Raw genomic sequence first — 22,202 nt, 5'->3', positions numbered from 1 at the left:
GTCACACCGTTGTAACAGTAGGAGAAGAATTCACTGTAACTATTCTGTTCTTGGAATAGTTACAGATTTTTGGTACATTTTCTAGCAAATTTGTAGGGGATTTTTAACCTGTTAATTGTGAATATTTGACATCAAAATATATTGGTTTATATGTAATAGGAAATAAACTAATTCTCACTGTAGAAGTATTTGTATTGATTTGTACCTTGTCTCCTCAGAAAAGCAAGGCTTGGGGCGCCTGGGTGGCTCAGTGGGTTAAGCCGCTGCCTTCGGTTCAGGTCATGATCCCAGAGTCCTGGGATCGAGCCCCACGTTGGGCTCTCTGCTCTGTGGGGAGCCTGCTTCCTCCTCTCTGCCTGCCTCTCTGCCTACTTGTGATCTCTGTCTGTCAAATAAATAAATAAAATCTTTTTTTAAAAAAAGGCTTTTAGATTTTTAGATTTTTTTTAGATTTTTTGAGGGCTTTTAGATTTTGATCAACAAAAACCTCATTTTATACAATTTATTTTGTTACATAAAGTGAATCTCTTTATTTTTTATTTCTTTATTTTTAAGAGTTCTTATTTATTTGACAGAGAGAGTGCACAAGCAGGCAGAATATAGAGGCAGTGGGAGAAGCAGGCTCCCTGCTTAGCAAGGAGCCCTATATGGGGCTCTATCCCAAGACCCTGGGATCATGACCTGAGCTGAAGGCAGTCGCTTAACCAACTGAGCCATGCAGGCGCCCCTCTTTAAAAATTAATAAGAAACAGTAACATCTTACTTATCTGGAGATTGTGGTCAGAGCAACTTCAGTTCAATAATTATTTAAATTCCTATCACAGAATTAAAGGAAATTTAAAGATGATTAAGGCACAGACTGGTCCTCTTGGTAGTTAAGCTATGTGGGGAAATGGTTTCTGAAGTGTACATACACTTGTCACAAAGCATGTGTGCTACAGAATTGCACCTCAGTCTTTAGGACATCACCCAGAGGCTTATTGAGTCTTTTTACTATAACTCAAAATGCCTATTCATAGGTGACTAGAATAATAATTAGAAGGGAAGTTTAGGTGGAGGACTGATTGTTAAAGGGATAAATATTGACAGCAAAGAAATAACACCTGGTGGTTTGATAGCAAGGTCCAAGAAAGAACTAAAGCTAACAAAACTGCATATATAATAGGCATAATTGCCTATTATAATTGGGGGTTTTCACAATGCTGACCCTTATACATCAAGAAAATACCAACTCTAAAGAAAAGAAAAAAGAAAATACTAAATCTTTCCAATCATTGGTATTAAGTCAGAGAGACCATACATGCCAACTTAGAGAATTCTGTTTTTACTTTGGCCTAATAATGAGAAACTGTTTGGGTGTGATAATCTTAGTTGCTCATGTGCATGTGGCTAGAAAAAGTAGAATTTTCTTTGCATTCATCTTGGTATTTAATAGCTTAATGTGGAGCCTACATTTTCCTATTTTGTTCTACTCCTTCAACAAAGTGGAATACTGTTTACTGGCATATGGGACTCAATAGAATTCTGCCTTCCTGAGGTCCATGCCTCAAGAAATGGCTGGAAAGAAGCTAACAGGTGTGAAATGAGATTGAGGAGATGGGAGGAAACAGAGTGCTGATTTTAGGTGTGCACTGTTATTTTGGTGTGTCAGAGACCAAAACCACATTTTCTTGATATATATGACAAAACGCCATTCTGGAGTCAACAATTACTATTTTTTAGGGTTTTACATATGTGGCTCCATCTGTACTTGAAAGTGTGAAAGAAAAATTTTCCTTTGAACCAAAAATCCGATCACCTCGAAGATTTATTGGCAGCCCACGAACACCTGTCAGGTATTCAGACTTTGTTATTCTCATCTCTTTTTTTTGTTTGTTTTTAACCTGGAGGAGAATGCTTTAAGAAATTTATGCCAGGTTATATAAAAGAAAGCTCTGTTGTATTCTCTTTGGTTGACATAAGCATAGCATCTGCATCTTGTATTGTATGCTATGTAGTTTACCTTCCCTCCTGTGAAAGTAAGCTGCTGCACTGGCAAATGTCTTCCTTACCCATTCATTAAACGTTTATTATATACTAGGGACTGTGTTGCATGATGGGGATACATAATTAACACAAAAATTGTCCTTGTTCTAATGCTTACAGTTTAGTGAGAAGAGAGTCAAAATAACCAAAGGAGGAAATACAGGGATTATGTAATCATATGAAGTAGTATATGAAGAAAAATTTCTTCTATATGAAGAAAAATAAAGAGTGTGGCAGTAGCAAAGAATAACAGGTGGGCTTCTATTCATGGTGGTCAGAGAAAGGCCTCCCTGGTGAAGTAACATCTATGAATGAAGAGAAAAAGCCACCCGTACAAAAAATAGAAGTATAGGATGTTACAGGTAGAGCAGCAACATACAAAAGCCAGAAGGGAGGAAAATCTTGGTCTTGGAAATGAAAGGTCAGTGTTCCTGACATGTGGTTCGTGATGAAGAGAAAGGTTTGGAGAAGTATTTTATCTTAAATACAATGGGAACCTGTTTTAAGTGGGGAGTAAAATGATTTAAAAAAAAAAAAAAAGTTATCACTGAGGGTTTTACATGCCGGTATAGAGGTAAATAGACCATTTAGGAAACTCTAGCAATTAGTCTAGGGGAATGATGGCCTTTGTAGTAATTCACCAAAAATAAAACTAAATAAAAATAAATATCACATTACCCCACTTCCTTGAAATTTAAGGGAAATACTTCTTGTTGAGATAATCCTTGAGATAAATGAATGATAGCTCTTCCTTGTCTTAAAGCCCGGTCAAATTTTCTCCTGGGGATTTCTGGGGAAGAGGTGCTTCAGCCAGCACGGCAAATCCTCAGACGCCTGTGGAATATCCAATGGAAACAAGTGGAGTAGAGCAGATGGATGTGACGATGAGTGGGGAAGCTTCAGCACCACTTCCAATACGACAGCCGAACTCCGGGCCATACAAAAAACAGGCTTTTCCCATGATCTCAAAACGACCAGAGCACCTACGTATGAATCTATGACAGAGCAACGATTTTAATGAATTTAAGGCAAAAAAGGTGGGGAAAGGATGTGTGAGCATCCTGTAAGTTGAAACAGGAAGACTCAAAATGACAGTCTCGAAGAGTTAGTGTCATTACATTGAACACTTTGGACAGAGGAAGAATAAACATGGATTTTAAAAAATCAATCAATGGTGCAAAAAAAAAAAAAAACTTAAGCAAAATAGTATTGTGGAACTCTTAGGCACATCAATTAATTGATTCCTAGCGACATCTTCTCAACCTTATCAAGGATTTTGATATTGATGGCTCGAACTGACAGTATTAAGGGTAGGATGTTGCTTCTGAATCACTGTTGAGTTCTGATTGTGTCGAAGAAGGGTTATCCTTTCATTAGGCAAAGTATGAAATTGCCTGTAATACTTGCAACTAAGGACAAATTAGCATGCAAGCTTGTTCAAACTTTTTCCAGCAACATGGAATCAAAGACAAAAGAAACTTAACAATTGATGTTTTACGTGCAAACAACCTGAATCTTTTTTTTATATAAATATATATTTTTCAAATAGATTTTTGATTCAGCTCATTATGGAAAACATCCCAACTTTAAAATGCAAAATTATTGGTTGGTGTGAAGAAAGCCAGACAACTTCTGTTTCTTCTCTTGGTGAAATAATAAAAATGCAAATGAATCATTGTTAACCACAGCTGTGGCTCGTTTGAGGGATTGGGGTGGACTTGGGGTTTATTTTCAGTAACCCAGCTGCAATACCTGTCTGTAATACTAGAAAAAAATTATTTAATCATTTCTACTTGCAGTACTGCTATGTGCTAAGCTTAACTGGAAGCTTTGGAATGGGCATAAATTGTATGTCCTACATTTCATCCTTGTCCTGGGCCTGCATTGCACTGGAAAAATGTCACCACCTGTTCTTATACCAGTATTTGGTTCAAGACGCCAAATGTTTTCAGCCCATGGCTGAAGAAGGATGGAAAAGAGTCAGGATAAAATGCATACTGAGGGCAGTAAAGTGAGGGAGAGAGGGAGATCCAGGGAAAGAGGGTGTTGTCATGTTCCACTCTCTGTGTCTAATCTCTTTACAGCAAATTGGTAAGATTTTAAGTTTTACTTTTAACTGTTTTTGCTGTCTACCTTCCTTAGGTTTTTTTTCCTCAACAGTTTTAAAAGGAAAAAAGTATTTTTCTTTCTCCTATACTGGGGCTACATATTTTGATTGTAAAAATATTTGATGGCCTTTTGATGAATGTCTTCCACAGTGAATAAGAAAACTTAGTGGCTTAATTTAGGAAACATGTTAACGAGACACTATGTTTTTGAAATTGTAACAAAATCTACATAAGTGATATACAGGTACAAAGAATAAAAATAAAGGTAGCTTTACCTTTCTTAAATACTTCCTGCCTTAAAGAGAGCATTTCCATGACTTTAGCTGGTGAAAGGGTTTAATATCTGCAGAGCTTTATAAAAATATATTTCAGCGCATACTGGTATAATAGATGATCATGCAGTTGCAGTTGAGTCTTAACGTCTCTTTTTGTTTTTTATAATGTCTTCAGTCTGAGTGTGCAAAGTCAATTTGTAATATTTTGCAACCCTACAGTTTTTTTAAATAGATGCTGCTTGCTATGTTCTTCAAACCTTTTTGAGCCATAGGATCCAAGCCATAAGATTCTTTATGCATGTTGAATTCAGTCAGAAAAGAGCAAAGCTTTGCTTATTTAAATGGCAATTCAAGTGAGATGAGATGAAATCCTATGACACTAGGCAGAATAGAACCATGAAGGAGGATTGGAAATACACCTTTTCAATTGTGGCAATAAATGAAAGAATTGGTTACAGTTCATCTTTGAACAGACAGCCTTTTTTTTTTTTTTTTTTTTAAATCACTTCCTCTAGACCCCCTCCTCCCTTTATGCAGCAGCCTACTGATAACTTTATAACTGTAGCTAGTAAATTAGAAGCTACAGTAATGATAAGGGCAGAAATTGCACTTCGAGTACAGATCTTTGTTCTCTGACAGTTTATACTGTCTGAAAAAACAGAACCCAAAAGCTCTGGTGATAGGTGCAGGCTTTATTTCAGACTGCAAATGGCTTGTGCTACTCTGATACTTGTTTTCAAATGTGTTTACTAACTGTAGTGTTGACTGCCTAACCAAATTCCAGAGAAGTTTTTACACCAAAATAGTCCTCCTCGGCCCTATTTGCTAGTAAGTAATATTTGCACTGTGATTGGCTGGCTCTAACCACCCCATAAACTGTTTTCATAATTAGTATTGCCAGCAGTAGTGGCGCACACTGCAACTTTCCTGCATAAAAAGCATAAATTGCATACCTACCATCCATACAAATAGTTTTTCTAACTTATCATTTAGTGAAATTAATTTCCTATGCTGTGGCAAGTTTACAGAGAAATTGTGTTTCATAAATGGATATCCCTACTATGACTGTGAAAACATGTCAAGTGCCACTTTAGTGTCACAGACAGAAAGCACACACCTATGCAATATGGCTTACCCTATATTTATTTGTAAAAATCCAAGCATAGTTTAAAATATATGATGTCAATATTACTAGTCTTAAATTTCTAAGAGGGTTCTTTATGATTATTCCAGGTAAGTGTATAAAAGAGATTAAGTGCTTTTCTTTCATCACTTGATTATTTTCTTTAAAATCAGCTATTACAGGATATTTTTTTACTTTATACATGTTTTTTAATTAAAATATAATCACTGAGAACTGAAGTTTACTAATTTTGATTTTATAAGGTTTGTAGCATTACAGAATAAACTGGGATTTATAAACCAGCTGTGATTAACAATGTAAAGAATTACTGAACTTGAACCAGATTTTTAGGAAAATTGTTACTTCTTTTTCCCCTTTATGGTCTCACCTAATTTGAATCCTTCGAGACGAATTTTTCCGTACTATTTTTTGAGATAGAAGATAATTGGGGGGTGGGGGGTAAGAATGCATGTATGATACTCCATAAATTCAACATTGTTTAACAAATGGTTATAAACAAGATGCATCTTCGATAGTAATATATACTGAGCCTTGGATTGTGTGTTTAATACAGGATCTAACTATTTTGGTTACTCAGTCATAATGGTTCCTAGCTTACAAGTGTTAGATCTTAAAATTATTCCCATGAGAAATGTTGAATTTATGAAGAATGGATTTTTGAGGCTTTGAAAATGGTTATTTCTCAAATAAAAATATCAGTGTCCAAACATCTACCCTTTTTCATAGGAGTAGACCCAGCAAGCTGGACAAAACAATCATAAAAGTATATGTTACACCATGACCTGTGGTCTGTTGCTGATCGATAAAAAACTTTTCTTGTGTGATTCTTAATTTATCACTACAGCACAAGTATTATCTCAGTGGATTATCCGAAGTAACATCTGAACGATGGGTTCATCTGTGTTTGCTCTTTAAGCAATTTTTTTTTCCTATCCCAAGTTGGCTTTGCATCTATCAGAGTAAATAACTTCTTCAGCTGCCTTAGTAGGAGTGCTATGAGGGTAACACATTTTTCTGCTTTTCATCTTGTATTTAGTTTCCTGTATTAAGTATTTTGATTTCGGATTGAATGAATGTAAATAGAAATTAAATGCAAATTTGAATGAACATAAAATAGAAGTGATTTTTTTATTATTCTAAGATAGGAAGAAATAACTATCAGGAGCACAAATGGTTTCAATAATTTTTTGCTTTAACATACCACATATGTTCAGGTTCTCATATTTAATAAACTGCTTATATATGTGAGGTCTGACAGTTGTAAAACTTTCTGCTGAGAATTTTAAGCTACTTAAATATATAACAAGTTTTATTACTGATATATTAGATGTTACACACTTGTAATTTCCAGGTTCTTTTCAATAGTTGAATTGGTTGCTTAAAAAAAAAAAAACTCATGTGAAAAATAACTTCACAGATAAACTAGGAAGACTTTCTTGTGCTGACAGTCAACAGTTTGTTCAGCCACACTTGTTGACTACATTTGGTTATTAGATGTATATGTTCTACGTAATGTAGTGCATGAATGTTTTTAACTAATGGCTCAATATATCTAGTGTAAGATGGGTGTTTAGTGTAAGCCACTTAATTGAGGTAATTCACATTTGGATGAGTTACCTATAGAAGTTCTCAAACTGACTTTTCTTTTATATAACACATGGTTTTGGCTCTTGATGCTGATAGAAACAGTCTTTCAGAGGGTGGGATCTGGATTCACAGAATAAATGGATTTTTGAATCCCTGTTCCCATTTTGAAGTGTAAGTAGAGAAATGCTTCCAGTTCATCACTGTTGTTGGTGGATGACATAGCTGTCCTATTACATTCCCCCACACCTTTTAAATTTATATGTGAACTGCTTTCTTGTTTATTAAGAACAAAAACCCAACTGTCTATTATGGGCCTTTTTTATTAAATCATATTAAGAAAGAATACTATCCATATAGCCATAGGGTAAGAAGAGTAGGTATTATAATAGGGCTTACCCATGTAGTAAGATGCTACTCTTGTATTGGTAATAGGAAGTCATCACAACTATCTTTCACACTCAAATTCTAATCCCAAGCTGCCTTTCTCAGTCTTCTGCTGTAAACCTAAATAATCTTGGCTTTATCACAGTCAAGAAAGTGATTTAAGGTCAAGTAAGCTTGTTTCAGTATTTGCAACTGTTCTCAAAGTAGGTAATAGAGTTAAATATATCATCACTGATTAGCAACAGTGTACTTATAACTTGGCAGTATTTATGTAGGAAAAATAGTTATAGGCTAATATTCTTTTTTTCTTTTTAAAATTTATTTATTTGACGGAGAGAGCCAGAGAGCACAGTGGGGGTAAACAGTAAAGAGAGCAGGAGAAGCAGGGGCCCTGCTGAGCAGGGAGCCTGATACAGGGCTCCATCCCAGGATTCTGGGATCATGACCTGAGCTGAAGGCATCCGTTTAACCTACTGAGCCACCCAGGTGCCCAGCTAATACTCTTGTCAGTTTGGATGGCTGTATAGGCATGGAAGTGACTTAATCTGTAGCTGGTTGGTCACTGTCCTTATTTATCCATATGCTGGTTTAGACTTTGTCTTAATACTATAAATTTGTTTTCTACCTCCCAGCTTTTCCTTTCACTATCTTTTCCTTGTGTGCAAACTGATTAATGCTAATAGAGAAAATGGGCAGAAACTTCTACTCTAGATATAATCAGTCCTTCATAGTTTGTTTTTTTTTTTTAAGATTTTATTTATTAATTTGACAGAGTACGCACACAGCAGGGGGAGTAACAGGGAGAGGGAGAAGCACAGAGCCCCGATGTGGGGCTCATTCCTAGCACTCTGGGATCATGACCTGAGCTGAAGGCAGACGCTTAACAACTGAGCCACCCAGGTGCCCCAGTCCTTCAAACTTCTGTTAAAGATTTGATTCTGTCTTAAAGGTTTCATGGGGAGAGAGAAACTACCTCATTACCTTTTCTATCACCCTGTGTAAGAAGTACCTAGAGGCAAACAGACTACACTAAGGTGTCCCCTGGAAGCCTCTTGAGTGTAAGCTTTAATCTCTCAAGTAACAACTCAAGCATAAGATTCCAAAACTTTTTGGAGAAGGCTTTATAAGGGGAATCTTCTGTAGAATTTGAGTAGGTCTCATTTATCACACTATTCAAATCATCAGTGAAGCGAGCTGTTTGTAATCCATGTGATTATTTTAATAGTTACTTTAAGATAGTTCATGGCACTATACAAAAAGCAGTATCATGTACATTAAAGCTGATGGCAGATTGTATGTATGAGGTCCACAAACAATTTAAATCATCTGTTCTCATTTGATTGCTAAGCATATTAACAGAGAGCAATACAGTATTAAAATATATCATCCTCAGTAAATTAATCTTCACTTAGAAAATCTGATTGTGTACAGATAAAAAATAACTTTTAGAACTTTCATTTAAAAATACAAACTTTATGAAAATTTTAAGAATTTTTAGAGTGGGAACTATAAAAGTCAATGCTAAAGAAAATTCTACTTTCAGATAACCTGTATCTTAAAATATTATGAAAAATATTCTTTATTCTGAAAACAATGTCAGGAAAAGAATACCTGAGTTCCTCTAAAACCACTAGTTTTAGTTACCCAATTACCATTTTGATAACATTAATGAGAAAACATTCACAATTTAACACTGCAATCACCTGTCAAATAATTAGGACAGAATAAATCTTCCGTATGCATTAGGCTGAACACTACTTATATATTTCTTAAAACATAAGGTTCTCTCTTTTAATCTTTTGATAAATTTGACTACACACTTAAATCTTACTATAATAACCTAAAACCGTTTGAAGCCATGTTCCTTAACTTCTAGTCCTGAAAACCCATTTGAATGTCTTTATCAATAGTCATTGTAACCAAACGAAATTAGTGTTTTGTGGCCTTCATAGTTTATACAACTTAATATATTTGAAGGTGGAATGAAGTGGCTCCATCTTTCCATTTGTTTATATGGTCTGAGATCACAGTTCGGCACAGTGGACACGTTTTCTCTCTGTTAAACCATAAGGTAATGCATTCTTCACAAAATATATGCTGTAAGGGAATTAAAATTAGACTTTATACTTAATAACATTTTAATTTAAAATCATCACATTGCAGAGAATCATACTCTATAGCTGAAAAGAATTTTGGAGAGCACCAGTCCCTTCATTTTACAAATAAGAAAACAAAGTACATTAAAAAACACAAAGCAGTGTCAGTAATAGAGCCAACAGTATTCTTCTGACTATTCATTTAGTGAGCTTTAATAAAATATATGCTATTCCTAGACGATAGCTTTAAGTATAATGACTTCACAGCTTAATAAAGTCTTTGAGAGTAACTGCCATAAAGTATAAGAAAGGGCCTTACATACATTCCTCTCCATACAAATCATTAGACCATAAGGGATAAGATTTAACTAATCTACCAAACCTCTGATTACAGGTAAGAAATTACTAGTATGTGGCCTGAATGCTACTTTAGGCTAAACACTGTAGATTTTTCCTTTCAACTAAATAAATATCACTTGTGACTCAGAGAAGGTACTGTATTTGGTATGCTTAAAAAATATACTTACCTGACAGATCAGCAGAATGGGTTTTTGAAATTCAGCTTGACATATTGAACAAATGTCATCCACATCTGAACACTGTCTCTTGCTGGCAGCCACTCCGTAACTCTAGGAAGAAAAAAGTTCTGTTCATCTACAAATCTTTTTCTTTCCTGTTACTCAAATACATAGGTGATGCTGTATTTCTCAAATCTCCCTGGAACTAGGCATTTGAAGACTCTCCTGAAGGGGGCAAACATTTCAAAACAACTTTGTATACAGAACCATGTCTGGATGGACTACATGCATCCAGGTGAAATTAAATACATAATAGGATCTTGGAAGACTCTTAGATGTATTAATAATAATGATGAAAATGCTATAAATCCAACTGGTTTAAGAGATTAAGCCATCTGAAATATAACTATTATAAAATCAATATTCATGTATTATGTGTATTACCAAATAGCCCACTTATTACCTATGGCATTGGTTCAAAACAGTCCATTCAAAGCTTGGCAGGCTGAATGTAACTCATGTAGAGATAGCTTTTAAAATAGATTTCTGTGCTCCACACTGGAGACTGACTCACTAGGTCCAGACATACAGGGATGTGACCCAGGAATCTAACTTTTGAAAGTTCTCTAAGTGAACTGAAAATGAAGAAGGTTTGGGGACCACTGAAGAGTGTCCTTTTACTAAATCTAAAAATAAATTGACAGTCATCCTTAATTACCACTAAAGTTAGAGAAGACTAACTACTAGGAAAAAAATAAAATTTTACAAAAGAACTGGAATTGCAAAATGTTGTGGGGCAGAGTTATACTGTCAAAACAGACTGAATGATAACACTATTCTTTGAATTTCCTTTTCTCCTAAAGTCCTTAACGTTTTTGATCTCTTTAAAACCTTAATAACTTCCTCACCAAACTGAGTAGAATATAGTCATTAATTAGACAGGACAAAATGTTGCCAATAAGATCACCTTTTTGTAGAAATAATGAGGAAAAGGTGGCTGAAGAGAGGTAAGAATAACCAAGTTCAGTCATGGTAATGAGAGCAAAGCATGACCTGACTCAACCTGAGGCTATGACTTATGTTACTAAATACTGTGAGTTAATAAAATCAAACAAAGACTCAAAGAATAAAAATATTTAAAAATAGGATTTTTTTTTAGTCTGGTCATATTAAAGATTCCAGAAACAAACTGGAACACTGATGAATGATCCTGATGCTGATTTCCCTTCATTAAAGTGTCATTTAGCAGAGTGCACTGCAGATACATAAGCATAAGCTGACAAACTTTTAAAACAGCACTCCTGGGAAGCCTGGGTGTCAGTCAGTTAATCATCAGACTTGGTTTTGGGTCAGGTTGTGATCTCAGGGCTGCAGAGATAGGGCCTGCCTTGAGAGTTTCTCTCTCTCCCTCTCCCCCTGCACCTCCCATTTCCTCTCTTTCTCTCTCAAACAAATAAATAAACCTTAGAAAAAAAAAAAAAAGCACTCCTGTCTGGCATTTTGCAGACTCCCTTTAGGTGAAGACTTATTTTGATGGTGGTTGCCATTTCCCTGGCAAAGTTAAGGATTGTGTAGATGCATGCATTCATGAGAGACTCAAGAGTGAATCAAAGAGTATCAAAGACTGATTTCTCTTTATGCCTCACAGAGAGTGACTATCAAAGTATTTCAGCACAAGCCTTACTAAATTATAGTAAAATGGTTGATACTCATATAATCAATTCAATAAACTTCATCTAAGCAGAACTCTCAATTTTAATACACCTATCTGAAGAATGAAGTCTGAATAGGATGCAGCAAAACTTATTAGTAGCTCTAGGGGCATGTGGCTGGCTCAGCTTGTGGTAGAGTATGTGACTCTTCATCTTGAGCTTGGGAGTTCAAGCCCCACACTGGGCATAGAGCTTGCTTTAAAAAAATAAGATTACTAGCTCTGTCTAGCCAAAAACTGTCCATATCTGAGTACTGATAACCTTTGAGACTACGAAATAGCAAATGAGCCTTTCTCTGCAACATATAACATCAGTGGAATCACATAATAATCAAGTTTATAACTGACACTAGAGTTTCCATATATTGTTAAATTCCACATTATGAACTTATTGGTATATATAGAATTGACTTGGGGAAATTTTTCCAGTAAGAAGATTTGAAAGGACATTTTTGGTAATGAGCTTTTCTTGTATACACAATAAATTATAATGAGAGCATTACAGGAGCTAAAGAGTTAATGGAAGTATACAAAGCCACCATTTGTGAAAAAAATTTTTTTTAATTTAAAAATTTTTTTAAAAATAATTTTAAAATATTAAAATTTATTTTAAAATTTCAAAAAAAGATTTATATATTTATGTATTTTTAGAGAGCATGTGTGAGCAGGGTGCTGAGGGAGGAGGGACAAGGGGAGAGGGAGAGAATCCCAAGCAGAACTCCTGCTGAGTACAGAGCCAAACTCAGGGCTTGATTTCATGACCTGGCTGAAACCAAGAGTTGGATGCTCAACCGACTGAGCCACCCAGGCACCCCATGTGAATTTTCCAAAAAGGAACCATAAAAGTTCATGACAAGATCCTTAAGGAAATGTATATAAACCCTTATGTCAAGTGATCTGAAGTGGCACATTCAAAAATATAAGCATCACATCAACTATCAGGTGGTTGTCAACATTCAAGTCAAGAAACTTATCACAGAAATAAAACTGAAATTATTACCATATCTCTATGTGCCAAAGTACTAAAAAAGCACGTTATTATGAAATCCACACATTTTTTAAGAAGCAAGCTCTATGCCCAATGTCAGACGTGAATTCACTACCCAAAATCAAGAATCACATGCTCTACCGACTGAGCCAACCAGGTGTCCTATCAATCCATACTTGTAACATTTATAAACTAAAACATTTTTATAATGAAGAAAGGTAAAAAAAAAAAGGTGTTTTTTTCTTTAACTGATAAAAAGTACTTACTGGTCGTTTAAAAAATATTCGCAAAACCCGTCGGAAAGTTCTCAGATGTCCAAAAAAGTCCAAAAGCTGAAAAAGGAAATAAGAGAAAATTCTTGAATTCAAAGAACCCTGTCTGTTAAACCCAGAGATCAAAGCTAAATTCCCATAATCTCAAATACTGATATTAATGTAATGCTCATTGCATATTCATTTCATTCTAAATATATTTAAAATTCAGTTATGTAATATCTTATCAATGTATAGGTTTAAGCCAACATTTTTTTTTCCCCAAGACTTTGAGAGGGAGGGAGGGAGAGAGAGAGAACGAGTAGGTGGGAGAAGCAGGGGGAGAGAGCAGACCCCTGGCTGAGCAGGGAGCCCGATGCAGGGCTTGATCGCAGGACCAGTGATCATGACCTGAGCCAAAGGCAGTTGCTTAACCAAATAAGCCACCCAGGCACCCCTGTACTTAAGATTTTTTGAAGTTTCATATTAATTTGAGGGCAACCGGACAGTATACCAGTTCAAGAATTTTGTGTATGGACAGATACTAACTACTTTTGGGGATGGGTATGTTCTACTCTACCCATGCTACGTGGAGGTCCACTCCCCCAATTAAATCTGAGAACTACTGGATTAAGATAAAGATAAATAATTCCATTTTTTTTAAAGTAGATACAGAACCTGCCATTACTTCAAACTAGTGATATAAGCTATAAAACAGTTAAAGACAAAAGCAATAGTATGTAAAATCTGTAATCATCACATGAATCATTATACAATGAGAAGATTTATAACATTACCTACTTTTATTTATTTATTTAAGATTTTATTTATTTATTTGGTGGCGGGGGAGAGCACAAGCAGGGGAAGGAGCAGAGGGAGAGGGAGAAGCAGACTTCCCTGCTGAGCAGGGAGCCTGACGTAGGGCTTGATCCCAGGACCTGGGATCATGACCTGAGCCACCCGGATGCCCCATGTTACCTACTTTTAGTATGAGGTAGAGTAAAGCCAGCAATATCCCAAGACTCCGTCTGGTTACATTACCAAACTCCCCATAGCTTATAAGGTAACGAAACCAAACTGGTATGGGAACAAAAGTTCGGTAATACTGACATGATTCTTCTAAAAGCATGTACCAGTAACCCTAAAAAGGAAGGGAAAGAAAAAAACAGCTACACAAGCTACTTATACATAGCATAAATATTTCATACTGGACTGAAATAATCACGAGTACTAGACAATATACAAATCTTCATAATGATAATGGTTATGATTGGCAACCTCGTTCTCATAATTATTGAGCGATTTGTTTCTAAAGAATTTCTAAAGAATGATATAGTGAAAATTTTTTACGTATACTATTAAGTAAAATTTACATTTTTGCTGATTACACAAATTTATATTTAAGTTTTTACTGAATATGAGAAAAACACTGAATACAGTCAGTTATCAGTTATTAATTGATAAAGCCCTGGAGGAGAACAGAAGTACAAATCTAAATTTTGTTTTTCTATGTGTGATGTGGAGATTGATTTTTAGATTATTCTGAAGCAAATATAATTCTGATTTTATTGGACTAGATTAATATTTGGGTTCAAGATTTGAGCAAATGGTTGTCAGTCTGAAGTAATACAGATAATTTAAATTAGATTATTTAGGAAACTGAAAAGTTATGAAAGAGTCATTTCAACAAAGACTAAATAGCATTGGTGTGGTTTGCTAACATTTTTTCAATAAGCCATGTTAGTTTCTTACCTTGGATTTAAAAGGCATGATGAAAGAAGGCATCAGCAAAATAAGGCATTTTAAGCCCATGAAAAGGAATTTCAGAATGAAGTCTGTAATTCCAACAATCCAAAGTACTTCCCAGAAGCTTGAATTGTCCAAGGTAGGATTTAAGAAAATTAAGCTACCAAAAGAAAAACATCAACACTTAACCAAAGCAACATACAAAGGTCAAGTTTTGATAGGGGTTTTAAATTTGCTACCAAATATTTTACTTTAATTTGATGTGTAAAAAATGTGAGTTTGGCAAGATGTCAGAGTTCATGTAAATAGAGTAGAAAATCATTTTGCTTAAAGAGACTTTTCAAATGTTTACATTTCAAATGTTTCCTCCATAGAATAAAGAAAAAGTCTTCCTAGCATGTTGGAAAGCTAGCCTGTAATCTAAAAAATTCACTAAACACTAGATATCTGCTATTGTCTTCTCAACCAATCCCAATCAAGGGTCCATTCCCTCCTGTCCACTGAATTGCTTTAGCCAAGATCACCAATTCCTTCTGTCTTGCTAAACTCAAAGGCCACTTCTCATTTTCCACCTTCCCTCTCTGAATTACTTCTTCCTAGACTTCTAACATCACACTCTTCTAATTCTCATTATGTGATGGATGGTTCCTTAAATCTCCTTTACTCCTCCTCCTCTAATTATAGGGATGTGCAGTCCTGCCCCCTTTCCTGTCTACATTTTCTGTCCCTCATTAGTCTTGAAGAGTTCCATAGTTTTTAAATATCAGCCACATGCTGGATACCACCAAAATTTATAGCCCTAACCTTGACTCTAAGCTCATGACATATAGCTATAATCTCTGTAACAGTTCTACATGATCTCACCAACTTAACATGTCCAAAGCAAAATCAGTTCCTTCCCCAGTCTTTGCCAGCCCATAAATGGTACCACTATCCAGCCAGTTGCTAAGACTAAGTCCTAGGTGTCATCTTTTATTCTTAACCCCCTTCCTACCTACCCAATGCAATCTGAGTGGTATTGTTTCCCCCTAGAAACTATATCCTAGATTGTAACATCTCTCCAGCTCTACTGAAGCCAAAACTCCTAATTACCTGATTAGAGCCAAAAATTCAAAACATTTCCATCTGACATGAAAATTTAACTACTGTCCTTTAGTAAGTCTTTGCCTTGTTTCTAGAAACAGATCACATGTTCTCACCACACACACATAACTAAAGTAGGTGATGGATGTTAACTAGCTTGATTGTGTAATCATTTCATAATGTATACATATCAAAACATCATGTATTATCTTATATATATAAAATTTTTGTCAAAACTAAATAAAAATTTAAAAGACCACCAGAAACAACTAAATGGTATTCAATACTATTGATTATATAAGTAAAAATTTAAGTATCAAAAATTAAATAGAACCTATAAGCCAAGGCACTGATATATAAATCTGAATGAGTCACTTAGACCTCTTAATTTTGGAAGGAAAGGAATAAGTAAAAATTGAACTCTAACAATAATTATATACAAGTTAAGATATATGCAAAGTGCTATGGAATAAATGATTACATAAAAAATGTGATTGTGTATTTGGACCTCAAATTACCTGTAATAAAGTGACTGAGAATGAAAGGTGTAATATAAAAGAACAGAAGATCCTGCTAAGAATACCAGTAACCAAGCACACTGAATCTTTGAGCACCTTTCCTGAAAAATAAACAATTTTATAATTTGTTACTATGAATTATGCCAGAATTATGTCATTAAACTATTTTAATTAATGACTATTTTTATTAACTTAGAACATTTTAATAGATTAATCTTAATAAAAATATTGCTAAATTATACATCAGCACACTCTTAGTGAACAAAACAGAACTCATAAATTTTTAAAATACAAGTTTCCTCACTGTATTAAAACATTACCCACATTACCTAGGTTTCAAAGAAACCCAAACTTCTACAAGCTAACATAAAGGACCTGTCCAAGTACAAACTTTATCTCTGCAAAGGTATTTTTGCCTATTTTTGCCTCCCTGACAAAAAAGAACTTTAAAAATGCATTTATCAGGATTTGTAAGTATAATTTTCAAAATTTTCAAAGAATTCAGTAAGATTTTAACAAGGTGATTTGTTATTAGTATCACTTAGATTTTTTAAAAAAGATTTTATGTATTTATTTGACAGAGAGAGTGAGCACAAGCAGGGGTAGGAGCAGAGGGAGAGGGAGAAGCAGGCTCCCTGCTTCAATAGGATCATGACCGGAGCCAAAGGCAGGCAGACACTTAACTGACTGAGCCACCCAGGCACCCCTTAATTAAATTGTTTTAAGGAAAGATTTTATTTATTTAAGAGAGAGAGCATGAGGTGCAGGGAGGGGGAGCGGAAAGGGACAAGAAGCAGCCTGCCCACTGAGCTCAGAGACTGACAGAGGCTTGGTCTCACAAAGACCTGAGCCGCAATCAAGAGTAGGATGCTTAACCGATTGAGCTATCCAGGCGCCCCTTAAAATTGTTTTATATGTTTAATTAAAAGTTTCAGGGGCACCTGGGTGGCTCAGTTATTTGAGTGTCTGCCTTTGGCTCAGGTCCTGATCCTGGAGTCCTGTATCAGGCTCCCTGCTCGGTGGGAAGCCTGCTTCTCCCTCTTCCACTCTCCCTGCTTGTGTTCCCTCTCTCGCTGTCTCTCTCTCTGTCAAATAAATAAAATCTATAAAAGTTTTACCTATTTTAAACCCTGAATTACATTTTTATGGTTTGATAGGTTCTAACTACAAACATCCAGGTCAGAATGCATGATCCTTTACAGAGATACAGCCCTTCAAAGTTGCTTTAAGGTGAAATTTTATAAACTAATCCTATTTTCCCCAATAGTTTATATGACTAATAATTTGTCATTTGTGTTATGGAAAAACTATTTGGGTTTAATTATCTTTAAATAAGAGAGACCTAAACAGTTTAATACCTATTTGATGTATATTTTTTATTTAACTATTTTAAAATTTTATAGGGCAACAGCTAAAGTTTTTAGTGATATTATATAGTTTGGTCAAATTACTCAAAATATGAGGACACTTGACAAATCAGATCAAATAGTGAATTCTAAATCTTTTAATCCTATTAAGTTTTTCTATCAGGGACTCAACATACAAAGAAAATAAAGTGAAACAATGCAGTGTTAGGACAGATCATTTAGGTAACAAAATTTAATATATCATGGATGCTATAACATGTCTATTTAAATTTTCAAGAAAACTATCTTAATTCCTATTTCTCTCAAAAGCGAGTATATAATTAATTCTACAGAGAGAAACATTTAATGTTTTTTTCAGTTATTTGTTATACTTACTCTTAGAAAAACCTGATTTACAATGCTTTTGTTTGCATACATAAAAGTTGTAAGCAGTCCAATTCCAAGAGAAATTCCTGTTAGGAAATAAGTTCCAGTTAATTGAACGGAAAAAAAAAATCCAAGAGCTAACACAATGACATGAATTTAAAGGAAACATATATAATTTTAAAAGCTAACAAAATACAAAGCTTCAAGTAGATTACCAATAAAGAAGTAAAATTAACTGACAATGAAACAATTCAATGTTTTATTATACTCTACCTGTTATATGCTGCATAACAAGCTTGACACCCAGAATCAAAATATATGGAAGACTTCTGTGTAACCACTTGAAGAGATAGCGGAATTCTGAGAAGGAGCTACTACCATGATCTCCAGCCTCTGTGGCAGTATCATCGGGCTGCCTTGCTTCATTGTGGGAATGACTCCGTGAGCGGCTATGTATACATCCATGGGTACAGCTATGGACACCTGACCTTATATTTCTGGAGGTTGGATTTTCAGCATATTCTTTAGGTATGGAGTTTATCTGGATATGAACATCTCCTGAATGAAGACAAGAACCTTCTCCTGTCAATTTTGTATGGACACATTGGGAGACTGAGGCATCCTCACTGCCTGCAGCTCCTGGAGGGCTGTGCAGTTGGCTACAGTTGGCTTGCATGACCCTTGAATACTTTTCCTGTGATCCAGATTTCTTTGTTTCAGGGCTCTATCTCCTAAAAATCAAAGAGCAGAAAATATTCTAAGTGAACAGTTAAATACAGACAAATACTGCTCGTAGGAATCCTTTATTCTAAAGGCCAATAGTCATAGTTGATGAATTATCTTCAGGTTATCTATCACTTGTTACTAGACTCATCCCCCTTCCCTTAATGCAAAGGCTGTACCCAAACTATTTTTTAGGGAACATCTGGTACAAAAAAAAAAATTAGTTTCGGGTGCCTTCTCTAATGACAGAAGGAAAGCACAAAATAGTCAAAGTATGAGTGCCCAGCAGATGTTAATAATGTATGAATACTCATTCATACTTGAAAACATCAGTACATTTACTCAGCCCGAATGGAGCAGTTTCATCTCTGATGGAGATTCTACATTCCATAAAAGTCGGACTGTATTTTTTAATGCTTAGAAAGGCTAGGAAGAAAAAAAATTAAATTTTACTGCCTTCTAAAGTATCATGGAAAACTGATAATAAACACATTTTACTTAGGTAACCGACAAATTTCGTTTTATGCTGAAATAGCTTTCCCAAGGCTTAAAAGCTTTCTAATAACTACTTCCAAGAGTATTACCGTCCCCCATAAAAGAAAGCGACCCCAATACCTTTAAAATAGGTAGACTTGGGGAGTCGCCATGTAATTGCTAGGTAACTCTTTACTCTGAGTAAGGATAGTTAATATAGTCTGCCTATTAAAAATGTCATCATCTTTGGGGACGTGGGGGTTGGGGGTGGGAAGAACAACAGACACTGGCAGGGAAGGATCCCTAAATGACCAGTGTGGGCAGAAAGATGCTAGAGAGTCAATCCCAGCTGACTGAACGCAGAGCCTTATCCCAGACTGCTGGTAGGAGAAAATAGGGTTAACGACAGGGCATGTTCTGTCATTCTATTTCATTCCTAAGTCTGAATTTTTTTTTTTTTTCAGTTACTGTACGGCGGTGTGGTTTTTAATGCCTTCAAAGGCTTTCACCGATGCTCCCAACGCCACAGGTGCTATTTATTCCCTCAAACCTCCGAAGACCAACGTTGAACGAGACAGTTTCTGTATCTTTTTCCATAAATAAAAACGTAGAACCTTCCCACTTTCCTCCAAACACATGCAAGAAAGGGGACGAAAAAATTAAAAGCAAACGCACGCAACTCTTCCGGAATCCCCAGGACTCAGTTTTCCACCCACGTTCGAGCTTCGAGTGCCCCATTTATTTCCACCTCCAACCCCGCCACCCCCCCCCCCCCCAAGCCCCATTCGCCGCGGTCCCCGGCCTCCGCCCGCTTCTCCCAGGCCTGACCTCTCATGACGAAGAGTGAACGGAGGCCTCGGCAGCGAGCGCAGCAACAGCGGAAGACCCCGCCGCGAGGCCTTCAATCAAGGCCATCACCTTCAAACCCCATTACCGGCAACTCCGGCCCAGCTCGGCGGCGGCGGCGGCGCGCGCGCTCCCCGGACGTCCTCACGCGCGCGTGCGCTGCCCGCCGCGTGCCCGCCCCCGCGCAGCGCGCAGAGCGACAGGAGGCGCCTGGGAACCCGGCAGCGGTGAGGCCGCGTGGGGTTGGTACCTGTGGCTAGTAGTGGACTGCGCCTGAAGACCGCCAGTATAGGCGTCTGCATTAAACCATAAGCCGCCGTCTCTGTGTGCGTATATACGTGTAATCCGCCACAAGCCTCAGAGATCTGGACATTTTGAGTTAAAAATGTTTCGGTTCCGGTAGCCTGCCCTCGGAGGAGAGACCTGATGTTGGGGGTTGTCTGAGGCCGGCCCCGGCTCGTCCCGAAGGATCCTGGGCACCTGCCCTGTGGAGGCTGCCCATCCCCTTGGTCTCGCTTCACGCCGGTCTCCTGGGACCCGAGTTAGAGATGCCACGTCAGCTACGGGCTCGGCCAGTCTCTGAAAGAGCTGGACGGAGCGAGAGCGTTCCGGTGTTCGCGTTTGCGTTTCTCGAGCTTAACCCCTGACCGAGTTGTGTGGCTGGGTGGTGAAGTTTTAACTGAAATGGAAAGGCTTTTCGTTATGATGCCACAGTTGGCGCGGTGTGAGCTAGACCCTACCAAAACTTGAGGGAGGAGAAGCTAAGAGAAGTCGGAGAGAGAGTTGGTGGCGGAAGAAGTAGATGTTAAATTTAAAAACCCTATTTTGTATGGAATATAGGGAACTGTGCTGTCTTCTTTATAAGTCCTAAAATGATAAGCTTATTAAGAAAAATCTTAAAAGAAACAACTCCGCCTCTTGATTCCTGGTGAAAATGTATTTTAAACGGTACTAAATGTATTCCATGAATCTTCCGCCATCCCGAACGATTACCATAAGCCTTTCCACTCTGAACTGCAAGCCTTTTACCTTTAATTTATAGAAATTGACGTCAAGTAAATAATTCTTAATAGTCTTTCTACAGTATTGACTTCCATGCCCTGTGGGGCTGCACTTACTTGGTAAGGGGTTTTCTTTCTTCATTAGAGACAATAAATTTTCATATATAGGCTAGGAGTTGACTGTGTAGTGGAATGAGTGATACTTTGTCTTTATATTGGTCACTACCTGACTTAGAACCATTCACAATTTTGCCCAAATTAGTTTAGTTGTGTGTACTTTCTGAGGCTTTTTAATCATGAAGTTGTTTGCACTTTATTTTCTCCTGTATCAGAGTACAACGGAGCACACCGTTTATCCTTGGTTAACCAATTTGAGGCTGTACTTAAGTCAGATTAGTTCTATCACCAAACCCTTTCGCTTGCTTAGAGAGGAACTCTCCTCCCCACACCCCCACATCCACCCCCTAATTGTATTAGATCTGCTTCACACTGTTAAGATATTGGGCTTTTAATTTATTTTTCTAATATTAATAGGTCTCCATGAGCTTGATTAACATAATTTCTTGCTGACAGATTCAGTTTCTGGGTCAGTAAGGCTCTCTTAGTCCATTTGGGCTGCAAAGTCACTGACTAGGTAGCTCATAAACAACATTTATTTCTCACACTTCAGGAGCTGAAGAAGTTTACCATCAAAGTGCTGGCAGATTTGGTGTCTGGTGAGTACCTGTTTCCTTGAATATGTTTCATATTCTTGCTATGTCCTTCTATGGTGGAAGGGTGGAGGAAACTCTTTGGAATCTCATTCATAAGAGCTGTGCCTTCATGACCTAATCGCCTAATGACCTAATCATCTCCACCTCCTAATACCATCACATTGGACTTTAGGATTTAGTGTATGAATTTTGTAGGGAACACAAATATTAGGACCATAGCAAAGGCCAGGCTCTGGACTGTAGTGAGTTTTTGAAGGAGACATATTTTTGTATATATC

The 22,202-nt window shown here is 36.6% G+C and overlaps 2 protein-coding genes across 9 annotated transcripts in view; one reads left to right on the top strand and one right to left on the bottom strand.

Moving 5' to 3' along the window:
• The window catches only part of RPS6KB1 (ribosomal protein S6 kinase B1), a 43,570-nt gene extending 32,354 nt beyond the window's left edge, over nt 1-11,216 (top strand). For 4 of the 7 annotated variants that reach the window (XM_032322833.1, XM_032322834.1, XM_032322835.1 and 1 more), the window contains 2 exons: nt 1,723-1,835; nt 2,789-6,661. In XM_032322833.1, the coding sequence (XP_032178724.1) occupies nt 1,723-1,835; nt 2,789-3,026 (351 nt within the window). In that variant the 3' untranslated portion in view covers nt 3,027-6,661. Of the gene's footprint in view, nt 1-1,722; nt 1,836-2,145; nt 2,615-2,770; nt 6,662-10,311 lie in introns of those variants that run through there. The other 3 variants (XM_032322838.1, XM_032322837.1, XM_032322836.1) reach the window with 3 other exon arrangements.
• Nucleotides 8,720-20,358, bottom strand: RNFT1 (ring finger protein, transmembrane 1). 2 transcript variants are annotated; one of them, XM_032322854.1, is made up of 9 exons: nt 20,193-20,358; nt 18,441-18,898; nt 18,177-18,253; nt 16,435-16,535; nt 14,840-14,993; nt 14,070-14,228; nt 13,103-13,168; nt 10,147-10,248; nt 8,720-9,620 (listed from the first exon to the last, which is right to left on the bottom strand). In XM_032322854.1, the coding sequence occupies exons 2-9, from the start codon at nt 18,841-18,843 to the stop codon at nt 9,486-9,488; spliced, it is 1,197 nt and encodes a 398-aa protein (XP_032178745.1). In that variant the 5' UTR covers nt 18,844-18,898; nt 20,193-20,358; the 3' UTR covers nt 8,720-9,485. The 2 variants fall into 2 exon arrangements, with proteins under 2 accessions (XP_032178745.1, XP_032178746.1); XM_032322855.1 differs by lacking the exon at nt 8,720-9,620 and adding an exon at nt 9,817-9,846.
• Nucleotides 20,359-22,202: the final 1,844 nt, after the last annotated feature.

The sequence above is a fragment of the Mustela erminea genome, chromosome 18, assembly GCF_009829155.1.
Source record: "Mustela erminea isolate mMusErm1 chromosome 18, mMusErm1.Pri, whole genome shotgun sequence".
Classification (NCBI taxonomy): domain Eukaryota; kingdom Metazoa; phylum Chordata; class Mammalia; order Carnivora; family Mustelidae; genus Mustela; species Mustela erminea.
The sequence above is the reverse complement of the archived record's forward strand: the minus strand, read 5'-3'. Positions and strand labels throughout refer to the sequence as shown.

Excerpts from the sequence above, each read along its gene's own strand:
- RNFT1 (XM_032322854.1), bottom strand. The coding sequence starts at position 18,843 with ATGCAAGCCAACTGTAGCCAACTGCACAGCCCTCCAGGAGCTGCAGGC. Across the intron at positions 18,254-18,440 it reads TGTTATGCAGCATATAACAG|GAATTTCTCTTGGAATTGGA; the intron begins GTAGAGTATAAT and ends ATTTCCTAACAG. Across the intron at positions 9,621-10,146 it reads CCATTCTGCTGATCTGTCAG|CATATATTTTGTGAAGAATG; the intron begins GTAAGTATATTT and ends ATTCCCTTACAG.